General features: G+C 45.7%; 1 protein-coding gene and 1 pseudogene across 1 annotated transcript in view; both read left to right on the top strand.

The window, feature by feature from the left end:
• The window catches only part of unc5a (unc-5 netrin receptor A), a 641,788-nt gene that overhangs the window by 537,102 nt on the left and 77,194 nt on the right, over positions 1-27,492 (top strand). Inside the window, 5 exon segments of the mRNA XM_052518001.1 lie at positions 950-1,267; positions 7,935-8,022; positions 9,506-9,674; positions 21,319-21,394; positions 21,397-21,551. Of these exon segments, the coding sequence (XP_052373961.1) occupies positions 950-1,267; positions 7,935-8,022; positions 9,506-9,674; positions 21,319-21,394; positions 21,397-21,551 (806 nt within the window).
• LOC127929830 (uncharacterized) lies at positions 10,702-10,810 on the top strand (annotated as a pseudogene).

Raw genomic sequence — 27,492 nt, 5'->3', positions numbered from 1 at the left:
CTGTGACGGTGTGTGTGTTAGAGATGAGGTGGTTTCCTGTTGTGCTGTGACGGTGTGTGTGTTTAGAGATGAGGTGGTTTCCTGTTGTGCTGTGACGGTGTGTGTGTTTAGAGATGAGGTGGTTTCCTGTTGTGCTGTGACGGTGTGTGTGTTAGAGATGAGGTGGTTTCCTGTTGTGCTGTGACGGTGTGTGTGTGTTAGAGATGAGGTGGTTTCCTGTTGTGCTGTGACGGTGTGTGTGTTAGAGATGAGGTGGTTTCCTGTTGTGCTGTGACGGTGTGTGTGTGTTAGAGATGAGGTGGTTTCCTGTTGTGCTGTGACGGTGTGTGTGTTAGAGATGAGGTGGTTTCCTGTTGTGCTGTGACGGTGTGTGTGTTAGAGATGAGGTGGTTTCCTGTTGTGCTGTGACGGTGTGTGTGTTAGAGATGAGGTGGTTTCCTGTTGTGCTGTGACGGTGTGTGTGTTAGAGATGAGGTGGTTTCCTGTTGTGCTGTGACGGTGTGTGTGTTAGAGATGAGGTGGTTTCCTGTTATGCCGTGACGGTGTGTGTGTTAGAGATGAGGTGGTTTCCTGTTATGCCGTGACGGTGTGTGTGTTAGAGATGAGGTGGTTTCCTGTTGTGCCGTGACGGTGTGTGTGTTAGAGATGAGGTGGTTTCCTGTTGTGCTGTGACGGTGTGTGTGTTAGAGATGAGGTGGTTTCCTGTTATGCTGTGACGGTGTGTGTGTTAGAGATGAGGTGGTTTCCTGTTATGCTGTGACGGTGTGTGTGTTAGAGATGAGGTGGTTTCCTGTTATGCCGTGACGGTGTGTGTGTTAGAGATGAGGTGGTTTCCTGTTGTGCCGTGACGGTGTGTGTGTGTTAGAGATGAGGTGGTTTCCTGTTGTGCTGTGACGGTGTGTGTGTCCCCTGCTGCTGTTTTTCACTCCTGCTCTCTGATCTGTTTTAGAGAACTCCCATCTGCTTACCATCCAGCCGGACCTAACCACCACGACCACCAGCTACCAAGGAACCCTGCACTCACGTCACGACGGCACCACACACACCGGCACCGCTAAGTTCTCGATGACCAACGGTCCGCTCCTGGACCCCTTACCCAACGGGTCGCACCACACCTTACACAACGGGAAGATGACCTCTGACCCTGCGGAGTTTATGACCCGGCTGTCCAATCAGACGTACTTCAAGACGTTGCCGCGGGACGTGGCTAACACCTCGTATGGGACATTCAACTTCCTGGGGGGTAGACTCACCATCCCCAACACAGGTAAGAGCTGATTGGTTGATGGGTTTATTGATTGAAAACGTAAGGTACCAGGCGAAGGTTTGGACACACCTTCTCATTCCAGGGTTTTTCTTTAATTTTGACTATTTTCTACATTGTAGAATAATAGTGAAGACATCAAAACAATGAAATAACACACATGGAATCATGTAGTAGTGTTAAACAAATCTAAATATATGCCAAGAGTGTGCAAAGCTGCCATAAAGGCAAAGGGTGGCGACTTTGAAGAACCTCAAATATAAAATATATTTAGATTTGTTTAACACTACTACATGATTCCATGTGTGTTATTTCATTGTTTTGATGTCTTCACTATTATGCTACAATGTAGAAAATAGTCAAAATTAAAGAAAAACCCTTGAATGAGTAGGTGTGTCCAAACTTTTGACTGGTACTGTATATATTTGAAGGAAAAACGACATTGTTATGGCAATGTGTCTGTGTGGCCTTCTTTTCTAGTTTAGCAACACATACACGGTCTTCAGCCAATCCATATGTGTGTGCCTTAGCGATGTAGTCAGTCCAGCCCAGTAAACTGATAGGGTCATCTCCGTCCACTACAGCTCAACCCACTCCAGGGCCACTGGGTTAATTCAGAGAAATTAGTCTCTCTTACAGGCCAGAGACTTCATCATGTTGCCACGGACTGATAGAATATCTGCCTGCCTACCGGTCTGCCAGTCTGCCTGCCTGTCTGTCTGTCTGTCTGTCTGTCTGTCTGTCTGTCTGTCTGTCTGTCTGTCTGTCTGTCTGTCTGTCTGTCTGCCTGCCTGCCTGCCTGCCTGCCTGTCTGCCTGCCTGCCTGCCTGTCTGTCTGTCTGTCTGTCTGTCTGTCTGTCTGTCTGTCTGTCTGTCTGTCTGTCTGTCTGCCTGCCTGCCTGTCTGCCTGCCTGCCTGCCTGCCTGCCTGCCTGCCTGCCTGCCTGCCTGCCTGCTGTCTGTCTGTCTGTCTGTCTGTCTGTCTGTCTGTCTGTCTGTCTGTCTGTCTGTCTGTCTGTCTGTCTGTCTGTCTGTCTGTCGGTCTGCCTGCCTGCCTGCCTGCCTGCCTGCCTGTCTGTCTGTCTGTCTGTCTGTCTGTCTGTCTGCATATTATTATTATTATTATATTAAGGTTTGCAGAAAGGCCAGGGAGAGGAGAGGGACACCAGCAGCATAGGGTCATGTTGAAGGCTGTGATCCCAAATGCATCCTATTCCCTATGGGCCCTGGTTAATGCACCCTATTCCCTATGGGCCCTGGTTAATGCACCCTATTCCCTATGGGCCCTGGTTAATGCACCCTATTCCCTATGGGCCCTGGTTAATGCATCCTATTCCCTATGGGCCCTGGTTAATGCACCCTATTCCCTATGGGCCCTGGTTAATGCACCCTATTCCCCATGGGCCCTGGTTAATGCACCCTATTTCCCTATGGGCCCTGGTTAATGCACCCTATTCCCTATGGGCCCTGGTTAATGCACCCTATTCCCTATGGGCCCTGGTTAATGCACCCTATTCCCTATGGGCCCTGGTTAATGCACCCTATTCCCTATGGGCCCTGGTTAATGCACCCTATTCCCTATGGGCCCTGGTTAATGCACCCTATTCCCTATGGGCCCTGGTTAATGCACCCTATTCCCTATGGGCCCTGGTTAATGCACCCTATTCCCTATGGGCCCTGGTTACTGCACCCTATTCCCTAGGGCCCTGGTTAATGCACCCTATTCCCTATGGGCCCTGGTTAATGCACCCTATTCCCTATGGGCCCTGAATGCACCCTATTTCCCTAGGGCCCTGGATAAAAGTAGTGCACTACGTAATGAATAGGTGCCGTTTGTCTGTATGAGTGTCTACATTAGTGTCTCAGACCGTATGGAGAGAGAGAAAGCACTGCAGGTTATCTTCAGGCCATGGTGATGGTTACCTAGAAACATGACATCCCAAACGGAAACCTATTCCCTGCATAGTGCACTACCTTTGACCAGAGCGCTATGGCTTAAAGTAGTGCACTATTTAGAGATAGTGTGCAATTTGAGATGGATGCATAGAGAGTGAAAGCAGATTACCTTCGGGCCACGTTGATGATTACCCAGAAACCATGCGTCATCACCACTGACTGGGACTGAAAAAAAAAAACTTCCACAGCAACTTTTAAAATGTCAGCTACAAATATACACATAGTATTATTATAGAAGACATCACTCCTCGACATTCATATGGATTCATTCTATTTTTAAAAAAACAACAACAACTGAAGTATTTTTTAAATTATTTTTTTAGATGAGCTATATCTGAACACGGCCAGTAATTACAGGTTAAACGGATAGAGAGCTGTAGCAGGACGGAACACAGAGAGAGAGAGAGAGAGAGAGAGAGACACAGAGAGAGAGAGAGAGAGAGAGAGAGAGAGAGAGAGAGAGAGAGAGAGAGAGAGAGAGAGAGAGAGAGAGAGAGAGAGAGAGAGAGAGAGAGACAGAGAGAGAGAGAGAGAGAGAGAGAGAGAGAGAGACAGAGAGAGAGACAGAGAGAGAGACAGAGAGAGAGAGAGAGAGAGAGAGAGAGAGAGAGAGAGAGAGAGAGAGAGAGAGAGACAGAGAGAGAGAGAGAGAGAGAGAGAGAGAGAGAGAGAGACAGAGAGAGAGAGACAGAGAGAGAGAGAGAGAGAGAGAGAGAGAGAGAGAGAGAGAGAGAGACAGAGAGAGAGAGAGAGAGAGAGAGAGAGAGAGAGAGAGAGAGAGAGAGAGAGAGAGAGAGAGAGAGAGAAAGAGAGAGACAGAGAGAGAGAGAGAGAGAGAGAGAGAGAGACAGAGAGAGACAGAGAGAGAGAGAGAGAGAGAGAGAGAGAGAGAGAGAGAGAGAGAGAGAGAGAGAGAGAGAGAGAGAGAGAGAGAGAGAGAGACAGAGAGAGAGAGAGAGAGAGAGAGAGAGAGACAGAGAGAGAGAGAGAGAGACAGAGAGAGAGAGAGAGAGACAGAGAGAGACAGAGAGAGACAGAGAGAGAGACAGAGAGAGAGACAGAGAGAGAGAGAGACTTTAGACCAAAGAGACAGAGAGAGACAGAGAGAGAGAGAGTGAGATCAGAGAGAGCTAGTCACAGACTGAGAGAGAGAGAGTCTTGATGGTCTGAGTAATATAAGAACAGAGAAGAGTCTGGAATCCTCTCTGAGAGAGAGAGAGAGACAGAGAGACATGGAGAGAGACAGAGAGAGAGAGAGAGAGAGGTGACAGACAGAGTTTCTAGAGAGAGAGACGTAAGACATCCGGGAAACGACTTTAGACCAAATGACCTCAATTAGAACCTTATCGTTGGTGACATAATATAATATATGCCATTTAGCTGACGCTTTTATCCAAAGCACTTACAGTCATGTTGCATACATTCTACGTATGGGTGGTCCAACAGGTTTCGAACCCACTACCCTGATCGCCATGCTCTACCAACTGTAGTTATAGAAGGACCACCACTGCTGCTAGTCACATGATTGACGTAGTTATAAAGGTGACTTGATGGTTTCTATTGGTAATCATAAGAACATCAGAAAGTCTGAATCCTCTCTGTCTTCTCTTCTTGTGTTTCTATTTCAGATCATTTAGTTATATAGGTGACAACAGGGTTTCTATTGGTCAGATCATTCAGTAGTTATATAAGTGACAACAGTGTTTCTATTGGTCAGATCATTCAGTAGTTATTATATAAGTGACAACAGGGTTTCTATTGGTCAGATCATTCAGTAGTTAGTTATATAGGTGACAACAGTGTTTCTATTGGTCAGATCATTCAGTAGTTATATAGGTGACAACAGTGTTTCTATTGGTCAGATCATTCAGTAGTTAGTTATAAGTGACAACAGTGTTTCTATTGGTCAGATCATTCAGTAGTTATATAGGTGACAACAGTGTTTCTATTGGTCAGATCATTCAGTAGTTAGTTATATAAGTGACAACAGTGTTTCTATTGGTCAGATCATTCAGTAGTTATATAGGTGACAACAGGGTTTCTATTGGTCAGATCATTCAGTAGTTAGTTATATAAGTGACAACAGTGTTTCTATTGGTCAGATCATTCAGTAGTTATATATAGGTGACAACAGTGTTTCTATTGGTCAGATCATTCAGTAGTTATATAAGTGACAACAGTGTTTCTATTGGTCAGATCATTCAGTAGTTATATAAGTGACAACAGTGTTTCTATTGGTCAGATCATTCAGTAGTTAGTTATATAGTGACAACAGTGTTTCTATTGGTCAGATCATTCAGTAGTTATATAAGTGACAACAGTGTTTCTATTGGTCAGATCATTCAGTAGTTAGTTATATAGGTGACAACAGTGTTTCTATTGGTCAGATCATTCAGTAGTTAGTTATATAAGTGACAACAGTGTTTCTATTGGTCAGATCATTCAGTAGTTAGTTATATAAGTGACAACAGTGTTTCTATTGGTCAGATCATTCAGTAGTTAGTTATATAGGTGACAACAGTGTTTCTATTGGTCAGATCATTCAGTAGTTAGTTATATAGGTGACAACAGTGTTCCTATTGGTCAGATCATTCAGTAGTTAGTTATATAGGTGACAACATTGTTTCTATTGGTCAGATCATTCAGTAGTATCTGGAGAGAGATAATGATCTTTCCCTCTCCCTTTCTTTTCTCAAACTCTCTGTCTCTCTCTCCTTTCTCACTCTCTCTCCCTTTTCTCTCTCTCTTTTATCTCTCTGTCTCTCTCCTTCCTCTCTCTGTCCCTCTTTCTCTTTTATCTCACTTACTCTCTCTCCTTTCTCTCCCCCTCTCGCTCTCTCACTCTCTCTCTCTCTCTCTCTCTCTCTCTCTCTCTCTCTCTCTCTCCTTTCCCCCCCTCTCTCCCTCTCATTTCTCTCTCTGTCTCTCTCCTTCCTCTCTCTCTTTTCTCTCTCTTTCTCCTTTCACTCGCTCTCCTTTCTCTCTCCTTTATCTCTCTCTCTTTTCTCTTTCTCTCTCTGTGTATATGCTGTCACATATTGTATGCATGGATTAACCCTTGACACTAATCTTCTCACTTGGCGCTAGACAAGCAAACACACACACATGAGCACACACACACACAGAGAAGGAGAGATATCCTCATTCTGGTCATGCAAATATTTAGATATTGTATATGTGAGATATGAATGTATAATTACGAACACACGTTTGCTTCCATGAAAGTGCATGAGACATGCATGTTGTATTTAACCAGATGTCTTCCTGTAGTAGTCTCGCTGTAGAATAGGAGACACATGTTGTTTATCTTCCTGTAGAATAGGAGACACATGTTGTTTATCTTCCTGTAGAGCAGGAGACACATGTTGTTTATCTTCCTGTAGAACAGGAGACACATGTTGTTTATCTTCCTGTAGAATAGGAAACACATGTTGTTTATCTTCCTGTAGAACAGCAGACACATGTTGTTTATCTTCCTGTAGAATATGAGACACATGTTGTTTATCTTCCTGTAGAACAGCAGACACATGTTGTTTATCTTCCTGTAGAACAGGAAACACATGTTGTTTATCTTCCTGTAGAACAGGAAACACATGTTGTTTATCTTCCTGTAGAACAGGAAACACATGTTGTTTATCTTCCTGTAGAACAGGAAACACATGTTGTTTATCTTCCTGTAGAACAGGAAACACATGTTGTTTATCTTCCTGTAGAACAGGAAACACATGTTGTTTATCTTCCTGTAGAACAGGAAACACATGTTGTTTATCTTCCTGTAGAACAGGAAACACATGTTGTTTATCTTCCTGTAGAACAGGAAACACATGTTGTTTATCTTCCTGTAGAACAGGAAACACATGTTGTTTATCTTCCTGTAGAACAGGAAACACATGTTGTTTACTTCCTGTAGAACAGGAAACACATGTTGTTTATCTTCCTGTAGAACAGGAAACACATGTTGTTTATCTTCCTGTAGAACAGGAAACACATGTTGTTTATCTTCCTGTAGAACAGGAAACACATGTTGTTTACCCTCCTGTAGAACAGGAACACATGTTGTTTATCTTCCTGTAGAACAGGAAACACATGTTGTTTATCTTCCTGTAGAACAGGAAACACATGTTGTTTATCTTCCTGTAGAACAGGAAACACATGTTGTTTATCTTCCTGTAGAACAGGAGACACATGTTGTTTATATTCCTGTAGAACAGGAGACACATGTTGTTTATCTTCCTGTAGAACAGGAAACACATGTTGTTTATCTTCCTGTAGAACAGGAAACACATGTTGTTTATCTTCCTGTAGAACAGGAGACACATGTTGTTTATCTTCCTGTAGAACAGGAGACACATGTTGTTTATATTCCTGTAGAACAGGAAACACATGTTGTTTATCTTCCTGTAGAACAGGAAACACATGTTGTTTTAGTGGAGAACTACGTGAATCTTTCACTTAAAGTGTTTTGAAAAAGCTTCAACTGTTCTCTGAGGTATTCGTTCTCTTCTGTCAGGCGTGTGCGTATGCGTGTGCGTATGCGTGTGCTTGCGTGTTATCCTCATCCGTCCTGTCGGTCCTCCGGCTTGCCTCCTTTGTGGAATTACAAAAGCACCGTTCAGACACAACAAATGAGCCTCTCTCTCTCTCTCTGTCTTCTTCTGTGGTGGTGTTATTTGTGTTTTGATTCATTCTTCTTCTTCTGTGGTGGTGTTGTTTAGGCATCAGCCTGCTGATCCCTCCAGAGGCCATCCCCAGGGGAAAGATCTATGAGATATATCTCACCGCTCAGAGGAAAGAAGATTTAAGGTGGGCTCTTTAACTTTAACTAACTGGCTGTGTGTGTGTGTGTGTGTGTGTGTGTGTGTGTGTGTGTGTGTGTGTGTGTGTGTGTGTGTGTGTGTGTGTGTGTGTGTGTGTGTGTGTGTGTGTGTGTGTGTGTGTGTGTGTGTGTACGTGTGTGCGCGTGCGTGTATGCGTGTGTACGCGTGTACGTGTGGACGTGTGTACGTGTGTGCGTGCGTGCGTGCGCGTGTGTGTACGTGTGTACGTGTGTGCGTGTGTGCGTGTGCGTGTGTGTGTGTGTGTGTGTGTGTGTGTGTGTGTGTGTGTGTGTGTGTGTGTGTGTGTGTGTGTGTGTGTGTGTGTGTGTGTGTGATCTGCCACCATGTCCACAAAACCTAGCAAAACATGCATACACACACACACACAGACCTGCGCCAAATCATCAGTGACTGTAAACAACTCATGAATAAAACCCTGCTGTTTTACCTCTTTTACTTTGCTCCTCCACCTTGATCCCCCAACCTCTCTCTCTCCAACCTCTCTCTCTCCAATCTCTCTCTCTCCAACCTGTCTTTCTCCAACCTCTCTCTCTCCAATCTCTCTCTCCCACCCCAACCTCTCTCTCCCACCCCAACCTCTCTCTCCCACCCCAACCTCTCTCTCTCTCACCCCAACCTCTCTCTCTCCCACCCCAACCTCTCTCTCCCACCCCAACCTCTCTCTCCCAAACCTCTCTCTCCCTCCCCACCCTCTCTCTCCCACCCCAACCTCTCTCACCCACCCCAACCTCTCTCTCCCACCCCAACCACTCTCTCCCAAACCTCTTTCTCCCATTCCAACCTCTCTCTCCCACCCCAACCTCTCTCTCCCACCCCAACCTCTCTCTCCCACCCCAACCTCTCTCTCCCACCCCAACCTCTCTCTCCCACCCCCAACCTCTCTCTCCCACCCCAACCTCTCTCTCCCACCCCAACCTCTCTCTCCCATTCCAACCTCTCTCTCCCACCCCAACCTCTCTCCAACACAAACCTCTCTCCCACCCCAACCTCTCTCCAACACCAAACTCTCCCACCCCAACCTCTCTCTCCCGTCCCAACTCTCTCTCTACCATTCCAACCTCTCCCATCCCAAACCTCTCTCCCATCCAAACCTCTTTCCCACCCCAAACCTCTCTCCCATCCAAACCTCTCTCCACCCCAAACCTCTCTCCCACCCCAAACCTCTCTCCCATCCAAACCTCTCTCCCACCCCAAACCTCTCTCCCATCCAAACCTCTCTTCCACCCCAAACCTCTCTCCCACCAAAATTTCTCTCCCACCCCAAACTCTCCCCAACCTCAACTTCTTCCTCAACCCCTCAACACCCCCTCTCCTCCTACCCTCACCTAACCCTTCCCCACTACCCACCTACCAACCCTTCCTCCTGTCTCCCTTCTGCCCCTACCGTCAACTAACCCCTCCTACACTCTGCATACTCCTCATAACCCCTCCTCTCTCCACCCATGCAGGTTACCCCTGACGGGCTGCCAGACCCTGCTGAGTCCCATAGTGAGCTGTGGTCCTCCGGGGGTGGTTCTGACGCGGCCCACAATTCTCAGCATGGACCATTGTTCTGACGCCTGTCCTGAGAACTGGGCCATCAGGCTGAAGAAACAGAACTACGAAGGCGTCTGGGAGGTGAGAACAGATCACAGTAGACAACAGAGAAACTACACAATGTGATGGGAATACTATAGGAGACTATTTGGTCAACGTCTATGACCCTACACACACATACGAACACACACACACACGCACGCGCACACACACACACACACACATGAGAGGATCTGGATTATAGCTAGAGTACATTATTTTATTTTAGTCCTTTTGCAGGCTTTTGTTCCAGCCCTACTAACACAGCTGATTCAACTGAGAATGGTCTGGATTTAAACCCAGAGCTACTGTGTCTATCCCTGGTGTTGACAAAACATCCAATCACAGCCAGCCGTGACCGGGAACCCCATAGCAAGGTTGTCATTAACCAGTGGTAGGGGACGATTTTACCAAGGGGGCTTACCTTTGCTCATCGCGCTCTAGAAACGTCTTGTGGTAGGGGAGGATTTTACCAAGGGGGCGTACCTTTGCTCATCGCGCTCTAGAAACGTCTTGTGGTAGGGGAGGATTTTACCAAGGGGGCGTACCTTTGCTCATCGCGCTCTAGAAACGTCTTGTGGTTGGGGAGGATTTTACCAAGGGGGCTTACCTTTGCTCATCGCGCTCTAGAAACGTCTTGTGGTAGGGGAGTATTTTACCAAGGGGGCGTACCTTTGCTCATCGCGCTCTAGAAACGTCTTGTGGTTGGGGAGGATTTTACGAAGGGGGCTTACCTTTGCTCATCGTGCTCTAGAAACGTCTTGTGGTAGGAGAGGATTTTACCAAGGGGGCTTACCTTTGCTCATCGCGCTCTAGAAACTTATTGTGGTAGGGCTGGGCGCCTGCAAGCTAACTTCCGTTGTCAGTCTAACAGGGTTTCCTCCCAATCACATTGGTGTGGCTGACTTCCGGGTTAAGCGAGCAATTTGATATCGATAGTAGTGTGGCCAGGCAGGTCATGTTTCAGAGGACGTACGACTCGACTTTCGCCTCTCCGGAGCCCATTCGGGTAGTTGCAGCGATGAGCAAAGGATGGAATTCTGGGAGAAAATGGGGTAAACAACATTCGCTATGTGGCCATACTATACTGAACACGCCTGATCTCGGAAACTAAGCAGTGTCGGGCCAGGTTAGTACTTGGATGGGAGACCGCCTGGGAATACCAGGTGCTGTAAGCAAAACATGTTTTTTTATTAATTTTTTTATTAAAGACCAATCATGCACAGTTGTTCAAATGTATACCATACTATTGCAAAGGGAATTAAATTATTTCTTCAAATGTCTCCTCTGTCACTTATATTGCAAAAAATTGGTTTTAAACCCTGTGTTTCTGCCCCCCCCCCCTCCCCCGAACACCAATTACAAAGACCCCTCTATACAGTACTGTCCCCTGGGCTACAGAGCAGTTCCCCTCTCTACTCTACCTGTAGACTACATTAGAAAACAGTGCAGAGATCCAACCTCCCCTCACCTTCATATCAATAATTCAATGTCTGTGTGTCTGGTTAGGAATATTGTATGTCAGAGAGTAGTGACAGAGAGAGGAAGAGAGGTAGAGAGAGAGAGGTAGAGAGAGAGGTCCTGAGAGAGAGGTAGAGAGAGAGAGGTAGAGAGAGAGAGGGAGAGAGAGAGGGAGGGAGGGGAGGGAGGGAGGGAGGGAGGGAGGGAGGGAGGGAGGGAGGGAGGGAGGGAGGGAGGGAGGGAGGGAGGGAGGGAGGGAGGGAGGTTGGGGTGGGAGAGTTTGGTGTTGGAGAGAGCGAGAGAAGAGAAGAGAAGAGAAGAGAAGAGAAGAGAAGAGAAGAGAAGAGAAGAGAAGAGAAGAGAAGAGAGATGGGGAGGGAGCGAGAGAGAGAGAGGGAGAGTGAGAGAGAGAGATGGGAAGGGAAGGGGATGGAGGGAAGGAGGGAGAGAGAGAGAGATAGAACGAGAGAAGAGAACTGGGGAGGGGACGGAGGGAGAGAGAGAGAGGTAGAGTGAGAGAGAGAGATGGGAAGGGGGAGGGAGTGAGGCAGGGAGAGAGGTAGAGCGAGAGAGAGAGATGGGAAGAGGGAGGGGAGGGAGGGAGGGAAGGAGGGAAGGAGGGAGAGAAAGAGAGGTAGAGCAAGAGAGAGAGATGGGAAAGGGGAGGGAGGGAGGGAGGGAGGGAGAGAGAGAGAGGTAGAGCGAGAGAAGAGAAGACAGGCTATGTGCACACAAAATGAGGTGGAAACTGATGAGCTGCACTTCCTAACCTCCTGCCAAATGTAAGACCATATTAGAGACACATATTTTCCACTGATTACACAGACCCACGAAGAATTCGAAAACAAACCCAATTTTGACAGCAGCAAGATGTGTGACCTGTTGCCACAAGGAAAGGGCAACTGGTGAAGAACTAACACCATTGTAAATACATCCCATAATTATGAATATTTATATTCCCTTTTGTACTTTAACTATTTTCACATCATTACAACACCGTATATAGACATAAAATGACATTTGAAATGTATTTATTATTTTGGAACTTTTGTGAGTGTAATGTTTACTTTTGTTATTGTTTATTTCCCCTTTGTTTGTTATCCACTTCACTTGCTTTGGCAACGTTAACATGTGTTTCCCATGACAACGTTAACATGTGTTTCCCATGGCAACGTTAACATGTGTTTCCCATGGCAACGTTAACATGTGTTTCCCATGGCAACGTTAACATGTGTTTCCCATGGCAACGTTAACATGTGTTTCCCATGGCAACGTTAACATGTGTTTCCCATGACAACGTTAACATGTGTTTCCCATGACAACGTTAACATGTGTTTCCCATGACAACGTTAACATGTGTTTCCCGTGACAACGTTAACATGTGTTTCCCGTGACAACGTTAACATGTGTTTCCCATGACAACATTGAAATTGAAATTGAACAGACAGACAGACAGACAGACAGACAGACAGACAGACAGACAGACAGACAGACAGACAGACAGACAGACAGACAGACAGACAGACAGACAGACAGACAGACAGACAGACAGACAGACAGACAGACAGACAGACAGACAGACAGAAAGAGAGGGATTAATATTGATAGTATGGGTACTCAGACAGGAAGAGAGGGATTAATACTGATAGTATGGGTACTCAGACAGGAAGAGAGGGATTAATACTGATAGTATGGGTACTCAGACAGGAAGAGAGGGATTAATACTGATAGTATGGGTACTCAGACAGGAAGAGAGGGATTAATACTGATAGTATGGGTACTCAGACAGGAAGAGAGGGATTAATATTGATAGTATGGGTACTCAGACAGGAAGAGAGGGATTAATACTGATAGTATGGGTACTCAGACAGGAAGAGAGGGATTAATACTGATAGTATGGGTACTCAGACAGGAAAAGAGGGATTAATACTGATAGTATGGGTACTCAGACAGAAAGAGAGGGATTAATACTGATAGTATGGGTACTCAGACAGAAAGAGAGGGATTAATACTGATAGTATGGGTACTCAGACAGGAAGAGAGGGATTAATACTGATAGTATGGGTACTCAGACAGGAAGAGAGGGATTAATACTGATAGTATGGGTACTCAGACAGAAAGAGAGGGATTAATACTGATAGTATGGGTACTCAGACAGAAAGAGAGGGATTAATACTGATAGTATGGGTACTCAGACAGGAAGAGAGGGATTAATACTGATAGTATGGGTACTCAGACAGAAAGAGAGGGATTAATACTGATAGTATGGGTACTCAGACAGAAAGAGAGGGATTAATACTGATAGTATGGGTACTCAGACAGGAAGAGAGGGATTAATACTGATAGTATGGGTACTCAGACAGAAAGAGAGGGATTAATACTGATAGTATGGGTACTCAGACAGAAAGAGAGGGATTAATACTGATAGTATGGGTACTCAGACAGGAAGAGAGGGATTAATACTGATAGTATGGGTACTCAGACAGGAAGAGAGGGATTAATACTGATAGTATGGGTACTCAGACAGAAAGAGAGGGATTAATACTGATAGTATGGGTACTCAGACAGGAAGAGAGGGATTAATACTGATAGTATGGGTACTCAGACAGGAAGAGAGGGATTAATACTGATAGTATGGGTACTCAGACAGAAAGAGAGGGATTAATACTGATAGTATGGGTACTCGGCAATGATGTTTAGGCCGAGGTATATATAGTTTTTTGTGTGCTCTAGGGCAACGGTGTCTAGATGGAATTTGTATTTGTGTTGCCATGGTGACTGGACCTTTTTTTGGAACACCATTATTTTGGTCTTACTGAGATTTACTGTCAGGGCCCAGGTCTGACAGAATCTGTGCAGAAGATCTAGGTGCTGCTGTAGCCCCTCCTTGGTTGGTGACAGAAGCACCAGATCATCAGCAAACAGTAGACATTTGACTTCAGATTCTAGTAAGGGTGAGGCCGAGTGCTGCAGACTGTTTGTAGTGCCCTCGCCAATTCGTTGAAATATATGTTGAAGAGTGTGGGGCTCAAGATACATCCCTGTCTCACCCCACAGCCCTGTGGAAAGAAATGTGTTTGTTTTTTGCCAATTTTAACCCCACACTTGCTGTTTGTGTACATGCATTTTATAATGTCAAATGTTGTTCCCCCAATAATATACCCCTTTCCATCAATTTGTATAGTGGAGGAAAGGTGTGCAGGGTGGAAAGGTGTGCAGGGTGAATACGTGGTCTGTCGTACGATAATTTTGTAAAAAGCCAATTTGACATTTGCTCAATACATTGTTTTCACTGAGGAAAGGTACAAGTTTGCTGTTAACGATAATACAGATTATTGTGGTCAAATTTGTCTCAACCTTTGTGGATTACGGTGATCAGTCCTTGGTTCCAAAATATTGTGGAAGATGCCAGAGCTACGCATGAAGTTAAAGAGTTTAAGTATTAAGCCAATTGGAATTTGTGGTCTTTTATATTTAATAATTTAATTTAGGATACCATCAACACCACAGGCCTTTTTAGGTTGGAGGTTTTGTATTTTGTACGGTAGTTAATTCGATGTAATTGGAGAATCCAGTGCGTTCTGGTGGTCTTTAATAGTTGATTATAAAATGTGTATTTGATCATGTACAGTGGGGGAAAAAAGTATTTAGTTCAGCCACCAATGGTGCAAGTTCTCCCCCTTAAAAAGATGAGAGAGGCCTGTAAATTTGCATCATAGGTACACTTCAACTATGACAGACAAAATGAGAAAAAAAATCCAGAAAATCACATTGTAGGATTTTAAATGAATTTATTTGCAAATTATGGTGGAAAATAAGTATTTGGTCAATAACAAAAGTTTATCTCAATACTTTGTTATATACCCATCTATAGCATTTCCTAATATTATTCAGTTCCTTTGGCTTTGATGCCTCATTATTGAATATTGCTCTGTTCAAGTAGACTGTGATTTTACAGTGATCTGATAGGGGTGTCGTGGGCTGACTGAACCCTCTGAGAGACTCTGGGTTGAGGTCAGTGATAAAGTAGTCTACAGTACTACTGCCAATAGATGAGCTATAGGTATAACTACCATAGGAGTCCCCTCGAAGCCTACCATTGACTATGTACATACCCAGCGTGCGACAGAGCTGCAGGAGTTGTGACCCATTTTTGTTGGTTATGTTGTCGTAGTTGTGTGTAGAGCGGCATATGGGGGAGGGAATGTTGTCACCTCTAGGTAGGTGTTTGAGGGTGTTAGATTATTGTCCAGTTCTGGCATTTATGTCACCACAGACTAGTACATGTCCCTGAGCCTGGAAATGATTGATTTCCCCCTCTAGGATGAAGAAGCTGTCTTCATTAAAGTATGGGGATTCTAGTGCGTAGCACACAGGAGGACATTTTTCTCTGTTGAGATAATTTCCTTTAGAATTTCTAGCCAAATGTGAAAATGTTCCTGTTTTTATTAATTAAATGGAGTGAGTTAGGTCTGCTCTATACCAAATTAGCAAACCCCCTGAGTCTCTTTCCTTTTTCACACCTGGCAGTTTGGTGGACGGGACTACCAGCTCTCTGTAACCTAGAGGGCAACCAGTGGGTCCGTCTCCTCTATACCACCCACCTGGTAGTGTGGTGGATGGGACTACCAGCTCTCTGTAACCTAGAGGGCAACCAGTGGGTCCGTCTCCTCTATACCACCCACCTGGTAGTTTGGTGGATGGGACTACCAACTCTCTGTAACCTAGAGGACAACCAGTGGGTCCATCTCCTCTATACCCCCACCTGGTAGTGTGGTGGATGGGACTACCAGCTCTCTGTAACCTAGAGGGCAACCAGTGGGTCCATCTCCTCTATACCACCCACCTGGTAGGGTGGTGGATGGGACTACCAGCTCTCTGTAACCTAGAGGACAACCAGTGGGTCCGTCTCCTCTATACCACCCACCTGGTAGGGTGGTGGATGGGACTACCAGCTCTCTGTAACCTAGAGGACAACCAGTGGGTCCATCTCCTCTATACCACCCACCTGGTAGTGTGGTGGATGGGACTACCAGCTCTCTGTAACCTAGAGGGCAACCAGTGGGTCCGTCTCCTCTATACCACCCACCTGGTAGTTTGGTGGATGGGACTACCAGCTCTCTGTAACCTAGAGGACAACCAGTGGGTCCATCTCCTCTATACCACCCACCTGGTAGTGTGGTGGATGGGACTACCAGCTCTCTGTAACCTAGAGGACAACCAGTGGGTCCATCTCCTCTATACCACCCACCTGGTAGTGTGGTGGATGGGACTACCAGCTCTCTGTAACCTAGAGGACAACCAGTGGGTCCATCTCCTCTATACCACCCACCTGGTAGTTTGGTGGATGGGACTACCAGCTCTCTGTAACCTAGAGGGCAACCAGTGGGTCCGTCTCCTCTATACCACCCACCTGGTAGTGTGGTGGATGGGACTACCAGCTCTCTGTAACCTAGAGGACAACCAGTGGGTCCGTCTCCTCTATACCACCCACCTGGTAGGGTGGTGGATGGGACTACCAGCTCTCTGTAACCTAGAGGGCAACCAGTGGGTCCATCTCCTCTATACCACCCACCTGGTAGGGTGGTGGATGGGACTACCAGCTCTCTGTAACCTAGAGGACAACCAGTGGGTCTGTCTCCTCTATACCACCCACCTGGTAGTGTGGTGGATGGGACTACCAGCTCTCTGTAACCTAGAGGGCAACCAGTGGGTCCATCTCCTCTATACCACCCATCTGGTAGTGTGGTGGGTGGGACTACCAGCTCTCTGTAACCTAGAGGGCAACCAGTGGGTCTGTCTCCTCTATACCAGGTTTCTTGCAGGATGACAATGTCTGTATTTCAAATATCTTTGTTGAAGTCCAGGTTCCTGCTCTTTAGGCCAAAGGCAGATGACCTCAGACCTGGGATATTCCAGGATGATATAGTGAAGGCTTTGTGTTCCATAAAGTGTCCAATGTTGTTAGTCGTGTGGTTTGGCCTCAGACCAGTAAGTGTCAGCAGAGCCTGCTGAGCATCTGGTACTTGCCATTGGCTTGGGCGAGTGTAAGAGTGGGGGTTGGGCCTGTTTGTCTGCTCACGGCCTGGGCGGATGTGTGACTTCCATGTTGAGGCCTAGGCATAGGTCTGATCCGAGGTGGCCTATATGAAGTGTGTGCATGGTTGGTTTGAGGGTTATTGATTGGGTGGTGGTGCTGTGGTCTGGATGTAGGTTAGAGTGTCTTGCTGGTTGATCTGTTGCTACTGTGTGAGTTGTCGGGGCTTCGGCTGAGGGCGTGTCCTTTAGAGTCCGGGCGAAGGTGGGCACTGCTGCCTTGTAGAGGTGGACCTGATCATAAAGGCTGGTCCAGGGTGGCCAGGTAGACATTTGGTTTTGAGGCACAGTCACAGGAAATAGTTGTGTTTACCCCTGTATGGTGGCAGGGTGAAAGTATTATCGTTGGTAGCAGAGTGGAGAAAAATACTTGCAAGTTGAGGAAAGTAGAAGAAGCTTTTTCAATCACTCCTTTGAGTGCTGTGGCCACCCATTCATGTTGTGCCCTCAAGGCAAAGGGTGGGTACTTTTGAAGAATCTCAAATCTATTTTCATAGATTTTTTTGGTTACGAAATGATTGTGTGTATATATATATATATATATATATATATATATATATATATATATATATATATATATATATATATATATATGTGTGTGTGTGTGTGTTATTTCATAGTTTTAACATCATCACTATTATTCTACAGTGTAGAAAATAGTAAAAATAAAGAAAAACCCTTGAAATAGTAGGTGTGTCCAAATGTTTGACTGGTACTTTATATATAGACACTACCGTTCAAAAGTTTGGGGTCACTTAGAAATGTCCTTGTTTTTGAAAGAAAAATACATTTTTACATCAAATTGATCAGAAATACAGTGTAGACATTGTTAATGTTGTAAATTACTATTGTAGCTGGAAACGGCAGATTGTTTAATGGAATATCTACATAGACATACAGAGGTCCATTATCAGCAACCATCACTCCTGTGTTCCAATGGCATGTTGTGTTAGCTTATTCAAGTTTATCATTTTAAAAGGCGAATTGATCAATAGAAAACTATTTTTCAATTATGTTAGCACAGCTGAAAACTGTTGTCCTGATTAAATGAAGCAATAAAACTGTCCTTCTTTTGACTCGTTGAGTATCTGGAGCATCAGCATTTGTAGGTTCGATTACAAGCTCAAAATGGCCAGAAACAAAGAACTTTCCTCTGAAACTCGTCAGTCTATACTTGTTCTGAGAAATGAAGGCTATTCCATGTGAGAAATTGTCAAGAAACTGAAGATCTCGTACAACGACGTGTACAGTCGTGGCCAAAAATTTGGAAAATGACACAAAGTCTGCTGCCTCCGTTAGTATGATGGCAATGTTATGAATGTTATGAAGAGTGATCAGATAAATTGCAATTAATTGCAAAGTACCTCTTTGCCATGCAAATGAACCTAATCCATAAAAACGTTTCCACTGCATTTCAGCTCTGCCACAAAAGGACCAACTGACAACATGTTAGTGATTCTCTCGTTAACACAGGTGTGAGTGTTTACGAGGACAAGGCTGGAGATCACTCTGTCATGCTGATTGAGTTCGAATAACAGACAGGAAGCTTCAAAAGGAGTGTGGTGCTTGTAATCATTGTTCTTCCTCTGTCAACCATGGTTACCTGCAAGGAAACACATGCCGTCATCATTGCTTTGCACAAAAAGGGCTTCACAGGCAAGGATATTGCTGCCAGTAAGATTGCACCTAAATCAACCATTTATCTGATCATCAAGAACATCAAGGAGAGTGGTTCAATTGTTGTGAAGAAGGCTTCAGGGCGCCCAAGAAAGTCCAGCAAGAGCCAGGACTGTCTCCTAAAGTTGATTCAGCTGCAGGATCGGGGCACCACCAGTACAGAGCTTGTTCAGGAATGGCAGCAGGCAGGTGTGAGTGCATCTGCACGCACAGTGAGGCAAAGACTTTGGAGGATAGCCTGGTGTCAAGAAGGGCAGCAAAGAAGACACTTCTCTCCAGGAAAAACATCAGGGACAGACTGATATTCTGTAAAAGGTACAGGGATTGGACTGCTGAGGACTGGGCTCTCTGATGAATCCCCTTTCCGATTGTTTGGGGCATCCGTAAAAAGCTTGTCCTGAGAAGACAAGGTGAGCGCTACCATCAGTCCTGTGTCATGCCAACAGTAAAGCATCCTGAGACCATTCATGTGTGGGTTGCTTCTCAGTCAAGGGAGTGGGCTCACTCACAATGTTTCCTAAGAACACAGCCATGAATAAAGAATGGTACAAACACATCCTCTGAGAGCAACTTCTCCCAACCATCCAGGAACAGTTTGGTGATGAACAATGCCTTTTCCCGCATGATGGACCACCTTGCCATAAGGCAAAAGTGATAACTAAGTGACTCAGGGAACAAAACATTGATATTTTGGGTCCATGGCCAGGAAAATCCAGAGACCTTAATCCCATTGAGAACTTGTGGTCAATCCTCAAACAAAAACCCACAAATTCTGACAAACTACAAGCACTGATTATGCAAGAATTGGCTGCCATCAGTCAGGATGTGGCCCAGAAGTTAATTGACAGCATGCCAGGGCGGATTGCAAAGGTCTTGACAAAGAAGGGTCAACACGGCAAATATTGACTCTTTGCATCATCAATGTAATTATCAATAAAAGCCTTTGACACTTATGAAATGCTTGTAATTATACTTCAGTATTCCATAGTAACATCTGACAAAAATATCTAAAGATACTGAAGCAGCAAACTTTGTGAAAATTAATATTTGTGTCATTCTCAAAACTTTTGGCCACGACTGTACTACTCCCTTCACAGAACAACACAAACTGGCTCTAACCAGAATAGAAAGATGAGTGGGAGACCCCGGTGCACAACTGAGCAAGAGGACAAGTACATTAGTGTCTAGTTTGAGAAACAGACGCCTCACAAGTCTTCAACTGGCAGCTTCATTAAATAGTATCAGCAAAACACCAGTCTCAATGTCAACAGTGAAGAGGAAACTCCGGGATGCTGTCCTTCTAGGCAGATTTGCAAAGAAAAAGCCACATCTCAGAATGGCCAATGAAAAGAAAAGATTAAGATTGGCAAAAGAACACAGACACTGGACTGAGGAACTCTGCCGAGAAGGCCAGTATCCCGGAGTCACCTCTTCACTGTCAGTCTGTTGAGCTGTAGCATGTCCTGTCAGTCAGTTGAGCTGTAGCGTGTCCTGTCAGTCTGTTGAGCTGTAGCGTGTCCTGTCTGTTGAGCTGTAGCGTGTCCTGTCTGTTGAGCTGTAGCGTGTCCTGTCAGTCAGTTGAGCTGTAGCGTGTCCTGTCAGTCTGTTGAGCTGTAGCGTGTCCTGTCTGTTGAGCTGTAGCGTGTCCTGTCTGTTGAGCTGTAGCGTGTCCTGTCAGTCTGTTGAGCTGTAGCGTGTCCTGTCAGTCTGTTGAGCTGTAGCGTGTCCTGTCTGTTGAGCTGTAGCGTGTCCTGTCAGTCTGTTGAGCTGTAGCGTGTCCTGTCAGTCTGTTGAGCTGTAGCGTGTCCTGTCAGTCTGTTGAGCTGTAGCGTGTCCTGTCTGTTGAGCTGTAGCGTGTCCTGTCTGTTGAGCTGTAGCGTGTCCTGTCTGTCTGTTGAGCTGTAGCGTGTCCTGTCTGTTGAGCTGTAGCGTGTCCTGTCAGTCTGTTGAGCTGTAGCGTGTCCTGTCAGTCAGTTGAGCTGTAGCGTGTCCTGTCATTCTGTTGAGCTGTAGCGTGTCCAGTCTGTTGAGCTGTAGCGTGTCCTGTCAGTCTGTTGAGCTGTAGCGTGTCCTGTCTGTTGAGCTGTAGCGTGTCCTGTCTGTTGAGCTATAGCGTGTCCTGTCAGTTGAGCTGTTTCGGCAGGTGGAGCAGACAACTCTCTTCACATTTCTCTTGTCTCTCCCTCTCTCTCTAAATCTCTTTAATCCAATATTTACTCGATGTTACATCTCTCCTTTCTCTCATCTTAGTTCTTCTTTCTCTCCAGAAGCAGTTTTGTTGCCAGGAAACTAGAGTCCTCTTTCATGTGGTCTGAATTATTTAGTTGATTGTTAAAGTTCTATCACTGTCCACACATGCACCCTGACCCCACTACCACACACAGCCTGCCGATGACCCCACGACCCCACATACCCTGCCCCTAACCCCACATCCCTCTCTCTCTATCCCCAGGACGTCTTGATGATGGGGGAGGAGTTGATCTCGGAGCCGTATTACTGTCAGTTGGAGGCAGAGACGTGCAGAGTGTTCTCGAGCAGTTGGGTCGTTTCTCTCTGGTGGGAGAATCTCTAAACATGTCCGCAGCTAAGCGTCTCCGTCTGGTGCTCTTCTCTGACACATACTGCTCTACCCTAGAGTATAACATCAGAGTCTACTGCATGGATGATACACAAGATGTCTTCAAGGTAAGGAACCTAGATACACACACACCTTTAGAACCCCACAGAGGTGATGTTTAATCCACACACCTTTAGAACCCCACAGAGGTGTTGTTTCATCCACACACCTTTAGAACCCCACAGAGGTGATGTTTCATCCACACACCTTTAGAACCCCACAGAGGTGTTGTTTCATCCACACACCTTTAGAACCCCACAGAGGTGTTGTTTCATCCACACACCTTTAGAACCCCACAGAGGTGATGTTTCATCCACACACCTTTAGAACCCCACAGAGGTGTTGTTTCATCCACACACCTTTAGAACCCCACATCATGTCTATTAAAGGCTGATTATACATCCTGCCTGAAATGTGTGTGTGTGTGTGTGTGTGTGTGTGTGTGTGTGTGTGTGTGTGTGTGTGTGTGTGTGTGTGTGTGTGTGTGTGTGTGTGTGTGTGTGTGTGTGTGTGTGTGTGTGTGTGTGTGTGTGTGTGTTCGTGCGAGCGAGCGCACCCAACTTAAATGATCACCCCTATGGGCCCTCGTCAAAAGTGGTGCACTATATAGGGAATATGGAGGCGTTTGGGAAGAGCCAATATGTGTTCTGAGTGGTTAATGTATCTGCTAAAGAAATGCCTCGCTGTGTAACGACTGATAGAGCTGTGTGATATCGAGATTACCAAACAGCAGGACTTAGTGTTAAATCAACCTGTAAAAATGACAATTCCATAGAGAGGCTGTGGGTTACCACAGGAACAGGAACAGGAGACTGAGTGGCTAATGCACTCTGGGGCCAGGGGAGACAGGGAAATAAGAGGAGAGGAGGGGAGAGGAGAATAGAGGAGGAGAGGAGGGCATAGGAGAAGAGAGGAGGAGAGGAGGGAGAGGATAAGAGAGAAGGAGAGGAGGAGAGAGGAGAAGAGAGTAGGAGAGGAGGGGAGAGGAGAAGAGAGGAGGAGAGAGGAGAAGAGGAGGAGAGAGGAGAAGAGAGGAGGAGAGGAGGGGAGAGGAGGAGAGGAGGGGGAGAAGAGAGGAGGAGAGGGGAGAGAGGAGGTGAGAGGAGGGGGAAGGAGAAGAGAGGGGAGAGTATGGGAGGGGGAAGGAGAAGAGAGGAGAGAGTGGAGGAGAGGAGTGGAGAGGGGAAAGAGGAGAGTGTATTTTGCAAACGTATTAAAAATAAAAACAGAAATACCTTATTTACATGAGTATTCAGACCCTTTGCTATGAAATTGAGCTCAGGTGCATCCCGTTGATTGAAGTCCACCTGTGGTATTTTCAAATGATTGGACATGATTTGGAAAGGTCTATTGAAGGACACAAAGTTGACAGTGTATGTCAGATCAAAACTAAGGCATGAGATCAAAGTAATTGTCTGTAGAGCTGTGAGACAGCATTGTGTTGAGGCATAGATCTGGGGAGGGTACCAAAACACGTCTGCAGCATCGAATGAAGAACACAGCGGCCTCCATTATTCTTAAATGAAAGAAGTTTGGAAACACCAAGACTCTTCCTAAAGATGGCCGCCTGGCCAAACTGAGCAAACGGGGGAGAAGGGCCTTGGTCAGGGAGGTGACCAAGAACACTATGGTCACTCTGACAGGGCTCTAGCGTTCCTCTGTGGATATGGGAGAACCTTCCAGAAAGACAACCATCTCTGCAGCACTCCACCAATCAGGCCTTTATGGTAGAGTGGCCAGACAGAAGCCACTCCTCAGTAAAAGGCACATGACAGCCCGCTTGGAGTTTGCCAAAAGACACCTAAAGGACTCTCAGACCATTAGAAACCAGATCCTCTGGTCTGATGAAACCTGGCTTAGCAGAGTAGAACACCTGATAAAGAAAATTATAATCTCACGATCTAGGAACTCAGAGTACGAATCTCAGAGCAATAAAAAAACACCAGGTGCAAAAACTCGACTTTGCGGCCCACTTTTTGGAATTGATCCACTCGATTTCGGTTATTCAATTATTGCATCTGAGCTCCTGGAGTGTGCGGCTCTCCTTTTCTTCTTCAAGTGAATGGTGTGCAAAAACTCTGGGCTGTAATCGCTGCCAAAAGGTGCTTCAACAAAGTACTGAGTAAAGGCTCTGAGTACTTATGGAAATGTGATATTTCATTTTTTCAACTTTTAAATATACCTTTGCAAAAATTCAACAAAAATTGTTTTTGCTTTGTCAATATGGAGTATTGTGATGTCATTATGGGGTATTGTGATGTCATTATGGGGTATTGTGATGTCATTATGGGGTATTGTGATGTCATTATGGGGTATTATGATGCCATTATGGGGTATTGTGATGTCATTATGGGGTATTAGTGATTAGTGTCCTGCTCCTTGAAAGCGACAGCTCTAGCCTTTAGCTCAGTTCAGATGTTCAAAATCAAATCAAATCAAATGTATTTATATAGCCCTTCGTGCATCAGCTGATATCTCAAAGTGCTGTACAGAAACCCAGCCTAAAACCCCAAACAGCAAGCAATGCAGGTGTAGAAGCACGGTGGCTTGGAAAAACTCCTAGAAAGGCCAAAACCTAGGAAGAAACCCAGAGAGGAACCAGCCTATGTGGGGTGGCCAGTCCTCTTCTGGCTGTGCCGGGTGGAGATTATAACAGAACATGGCCAAGATGTTCAAATGTTCATAAATGACCAGCATGGTCGAATAATAATAAGGCAGAACAGTTGAAACTGGAGCAGCAGCACGGACAGGTGGACTGGGGACAGCAAGGAGTCATCATGTCAGGTAGTCCTGGGGCATGTTGCCTGTAATCCATGGCTTCTGGTTGGGATGATTTGATTTGATTTGATTTGGATATGTACTTGCGGTCACTTTGGGGATGACATCATCGATTCACTTATTAATGAAACCTGTAACTTGGTTAATGTGGTCTCCTCAACTCCTCAATGCCATCAGATGAATCCCGGAACATATTCCAGTCTGTGCTAGCAAAATAGTCCCGTAGCTTAGCAACCACTTCATCGGACCACTTCTGTATTGAGCGTGTCACTGGTACTTCCTGTTTGAGGTTTTGTATGCAAGCAGGAATCAGGAGGATGGAGTTATGTCCGATTTGCCAAATGGAATGCATCACGTGTGGAGTAAAGGTGATCTAGAGTTGTTTTTGCCTCTGGTTGCACAGTTGACATGCTTGTAGATATTCTGTGAGACGGATTTCAGTTTTTCTGCATTAAAATCACTGGCCACTAGGAGTGCCTCCTTTGCATGAGTATTTTTTGTTTGCTTATGGCAGAACACAGCTCATTGCTAGGATATTCCAGTTCTTCAGGTCCCGTTGATAGGATAGTCTTCAGCGGAGCTCGTCCAGTTTATTCTCCAGTGACTGTACATTATCCAAAAGAACAGAGGGTAGAGGGGGTTTATTTACTCCCCTCTGTAGTTTCATCAGGGCTCCAGCACGTCAGCCTCTATTTCACCATCTCTTTCTCTTCCAAGTGTCGGGGATTAGGGCGTGGTCTGGGGATTAGGGGGTGGTCCGGGGATTAGGGCGTGGTCTGGGGATTAGGGGTGGTCCGGGGATTAGGGGCGTGGTCTGGGGATTAGGGCGTGGTCCGGGGATTAGGGTGTGGTCTGGGGATTAGGGCGTGGTTCGGGGATTAAGGCGTGGTCCGGGGATTAGGGCGTGGTTCGGGGATTAGGGCGTGGTCCGGGGATTAGGGCGTGGTTCGGGGATTAGGAAGTGGTCCGGGGTCGCTGTTCTGATCTGCAGAAGCTATTTTTGGTCATAGGAAACAATGGAGGAAACATTATGTGCAAAAAAAATTACGATCAGCGAAAGAAAAACACAAAAGAGGTCAGGAGCAAAACTATGGAGGAGAGGAGAGGAGAGGGAAAGGAGGGGAGAGGAGGAGAGGAGAGAGAGGGAGAGGAGAGGAGAGGAGAGGGAGAGGAGAGGAAATGGAGGGAGAGGAGAGGAGAGGGAAAGGAGAGGAGAGGAGAGGAGAGGAGAGGAGAGGGAGAGGGAGGAGAGGAGAGGAGAGGAGAGGGAGAGGAAATGGAGGGAGAGGAGAGGAGAGGAGAGTAGAATAGAATAGAATAGAACAGAGTAGAGGAGAGGAGAGGAGAGGAGAGGAGAGGAGAGGAGAGGAGAGGAGAGGAGAGGAGAGGAGAGATGAGGGGAGGAGAGGAGAGGAGAGGAGAGGAGAGGTGAGGAGAGAAGAGGAGAATGAGGAGAGGAGAGAGAGAAGAATGAGGAGAGGAGAGGAGAGGAGAGGAGAGGAGAGGAGAGGAGAGGAGAGGAAATGGAGGGAGAGGAGAGGAGAGGAGAGTAGAATAGAGTAGAGGAGAGGAGAGGAGAGGAGAGGAGAGGAGAGGAGAGGAGAGGAGAGGAGAATGAGGGGAGAGAGAGGAGAATGAGGAGAGGAGAGGAGAGGGAGAGGAGAGGAGAGGAGAGGAGAGGAGAGGAGAGGAGAGGAGAGGAGAGGAGAGGGAGGGGGAGGGCTGAGAGTAGAGGTGTGCCGAGACAAAACCAGTGCCAGCGCCAGCATGCATCTTTCTCATGTCAATCAGTCATGTGTGAGGTTCTACGTGGTCTAAATAACTCAACTGGCTAGTTTGCCTGTCTGTAAATAGAAGGGCTGGCTGTACCGTTGATCCTGCTGTTCTGATTGGATAGAGTGAAATTGAATTTCTCCATCCACTCGCTTCATAATTTCACCCAATCCCTTTTAATGGCATGTTTTTGGTCTGATCATTTAGATTGCTTCTGCCTGCTACTCTTATAAATCACATGGTGAGGACGTTTGATATCAAGCTGTCAATGTGCATAATATCTAACAGGAGGGACCAAGGGTAGGGGAAAATATGAAATGCTGTTGAGCATTCTGACTGAGTGACAGGAGAGAAAGAGACACCCCTCCGCACACTAATCTGCAAATGTTTTGCAGTGAGCACGTGCAGGGAGAGATTTTGACAACATCTATTTATTTAGGCATATTAAAACGCTTCTGTCTCCGTCCCCCCCGATCACGAGTATCATACGATCCGACTATCAACTGGCAAAGTATAGGATTATAAATACGAATATGGCCCTGTCGGCACACCTCTAGTGGAGAGACACGACAGGAGAGAGGAAAGGGAGGGAGTGGATCCGCAGTGTAAAACCACACTATTGATGCAGGATAAAACCACACTATTGATGCAGGATAAAACCACACTATTGATGCAGGATAAAACCACACTATTGATGCAGGATGAAACCACACTATTGATGCAGGGTAAAACCAACACTATTGATGCAGGATAAAACCACACTATTGATGCAAGATAAAACCACACTATTGATGCAGGATAAAACCACACTATTGATGCAGGATGAAACCACACTATTGATGCAGGATAAAACCACACTATTGATGCAGGATAAAACCACACTATTGATGCAGGATAAAACCACACTATTGATGCAAGATAAAACCACACTATTGATGCAGGATAAAACCACACTATTGATGCAGGATAAAACCACACTATTGATGCAGAATAAAACCACACTATTGATGCAGGATAAAACCACACTATTGATGCAGAATAAAACCACACTATTGATGCAGGATAAAAACACACTATTGATGCAGGATAAAACCACACTATTGATGCAGGATAAAACCACACTATTGATGCAGGATAAAACCACACTATTGATGCAGGATAAAACCACACTATTGATGCAGGATAAAACCACACTATTGATGCAGGATAAAACCACACTATTGATGCAAGATAAAACCACACTATTGATGCAGGATAAAACCAACACTATTGATGCAAGATAAAACCACACTATTGATGCAAGATAAAACCACACTATTGATGCAGGATAAAACCACACTATTGATGCAGAATAAAACCACACTATTGATGCAGGATAAAACCACACTATTGATGCAGGATAAAACCACACTATTGATGCAGTGTAAAACCACACTATTGATGCAGGATAAAACCACA

This window comes from Oncorhynchus keta, chromosome 4 (assembly GCF_023373465.1).
Source record: "Oncorhynchus keta strain PuntledgeMale-10-30-2019 chromosome 4, Oket_V2, whole genome shotgun sequence".
Taxonomy (NCBI): Eukaryota; Metazoa; Chordata; class Actinopteri; order Salmoniformes; family Salmonidae; genus Oncorhynchus; species Oncorhynchus keta.
This window is presented reverse-complemented; position numbering and strand designations above follow the sequence as displayed.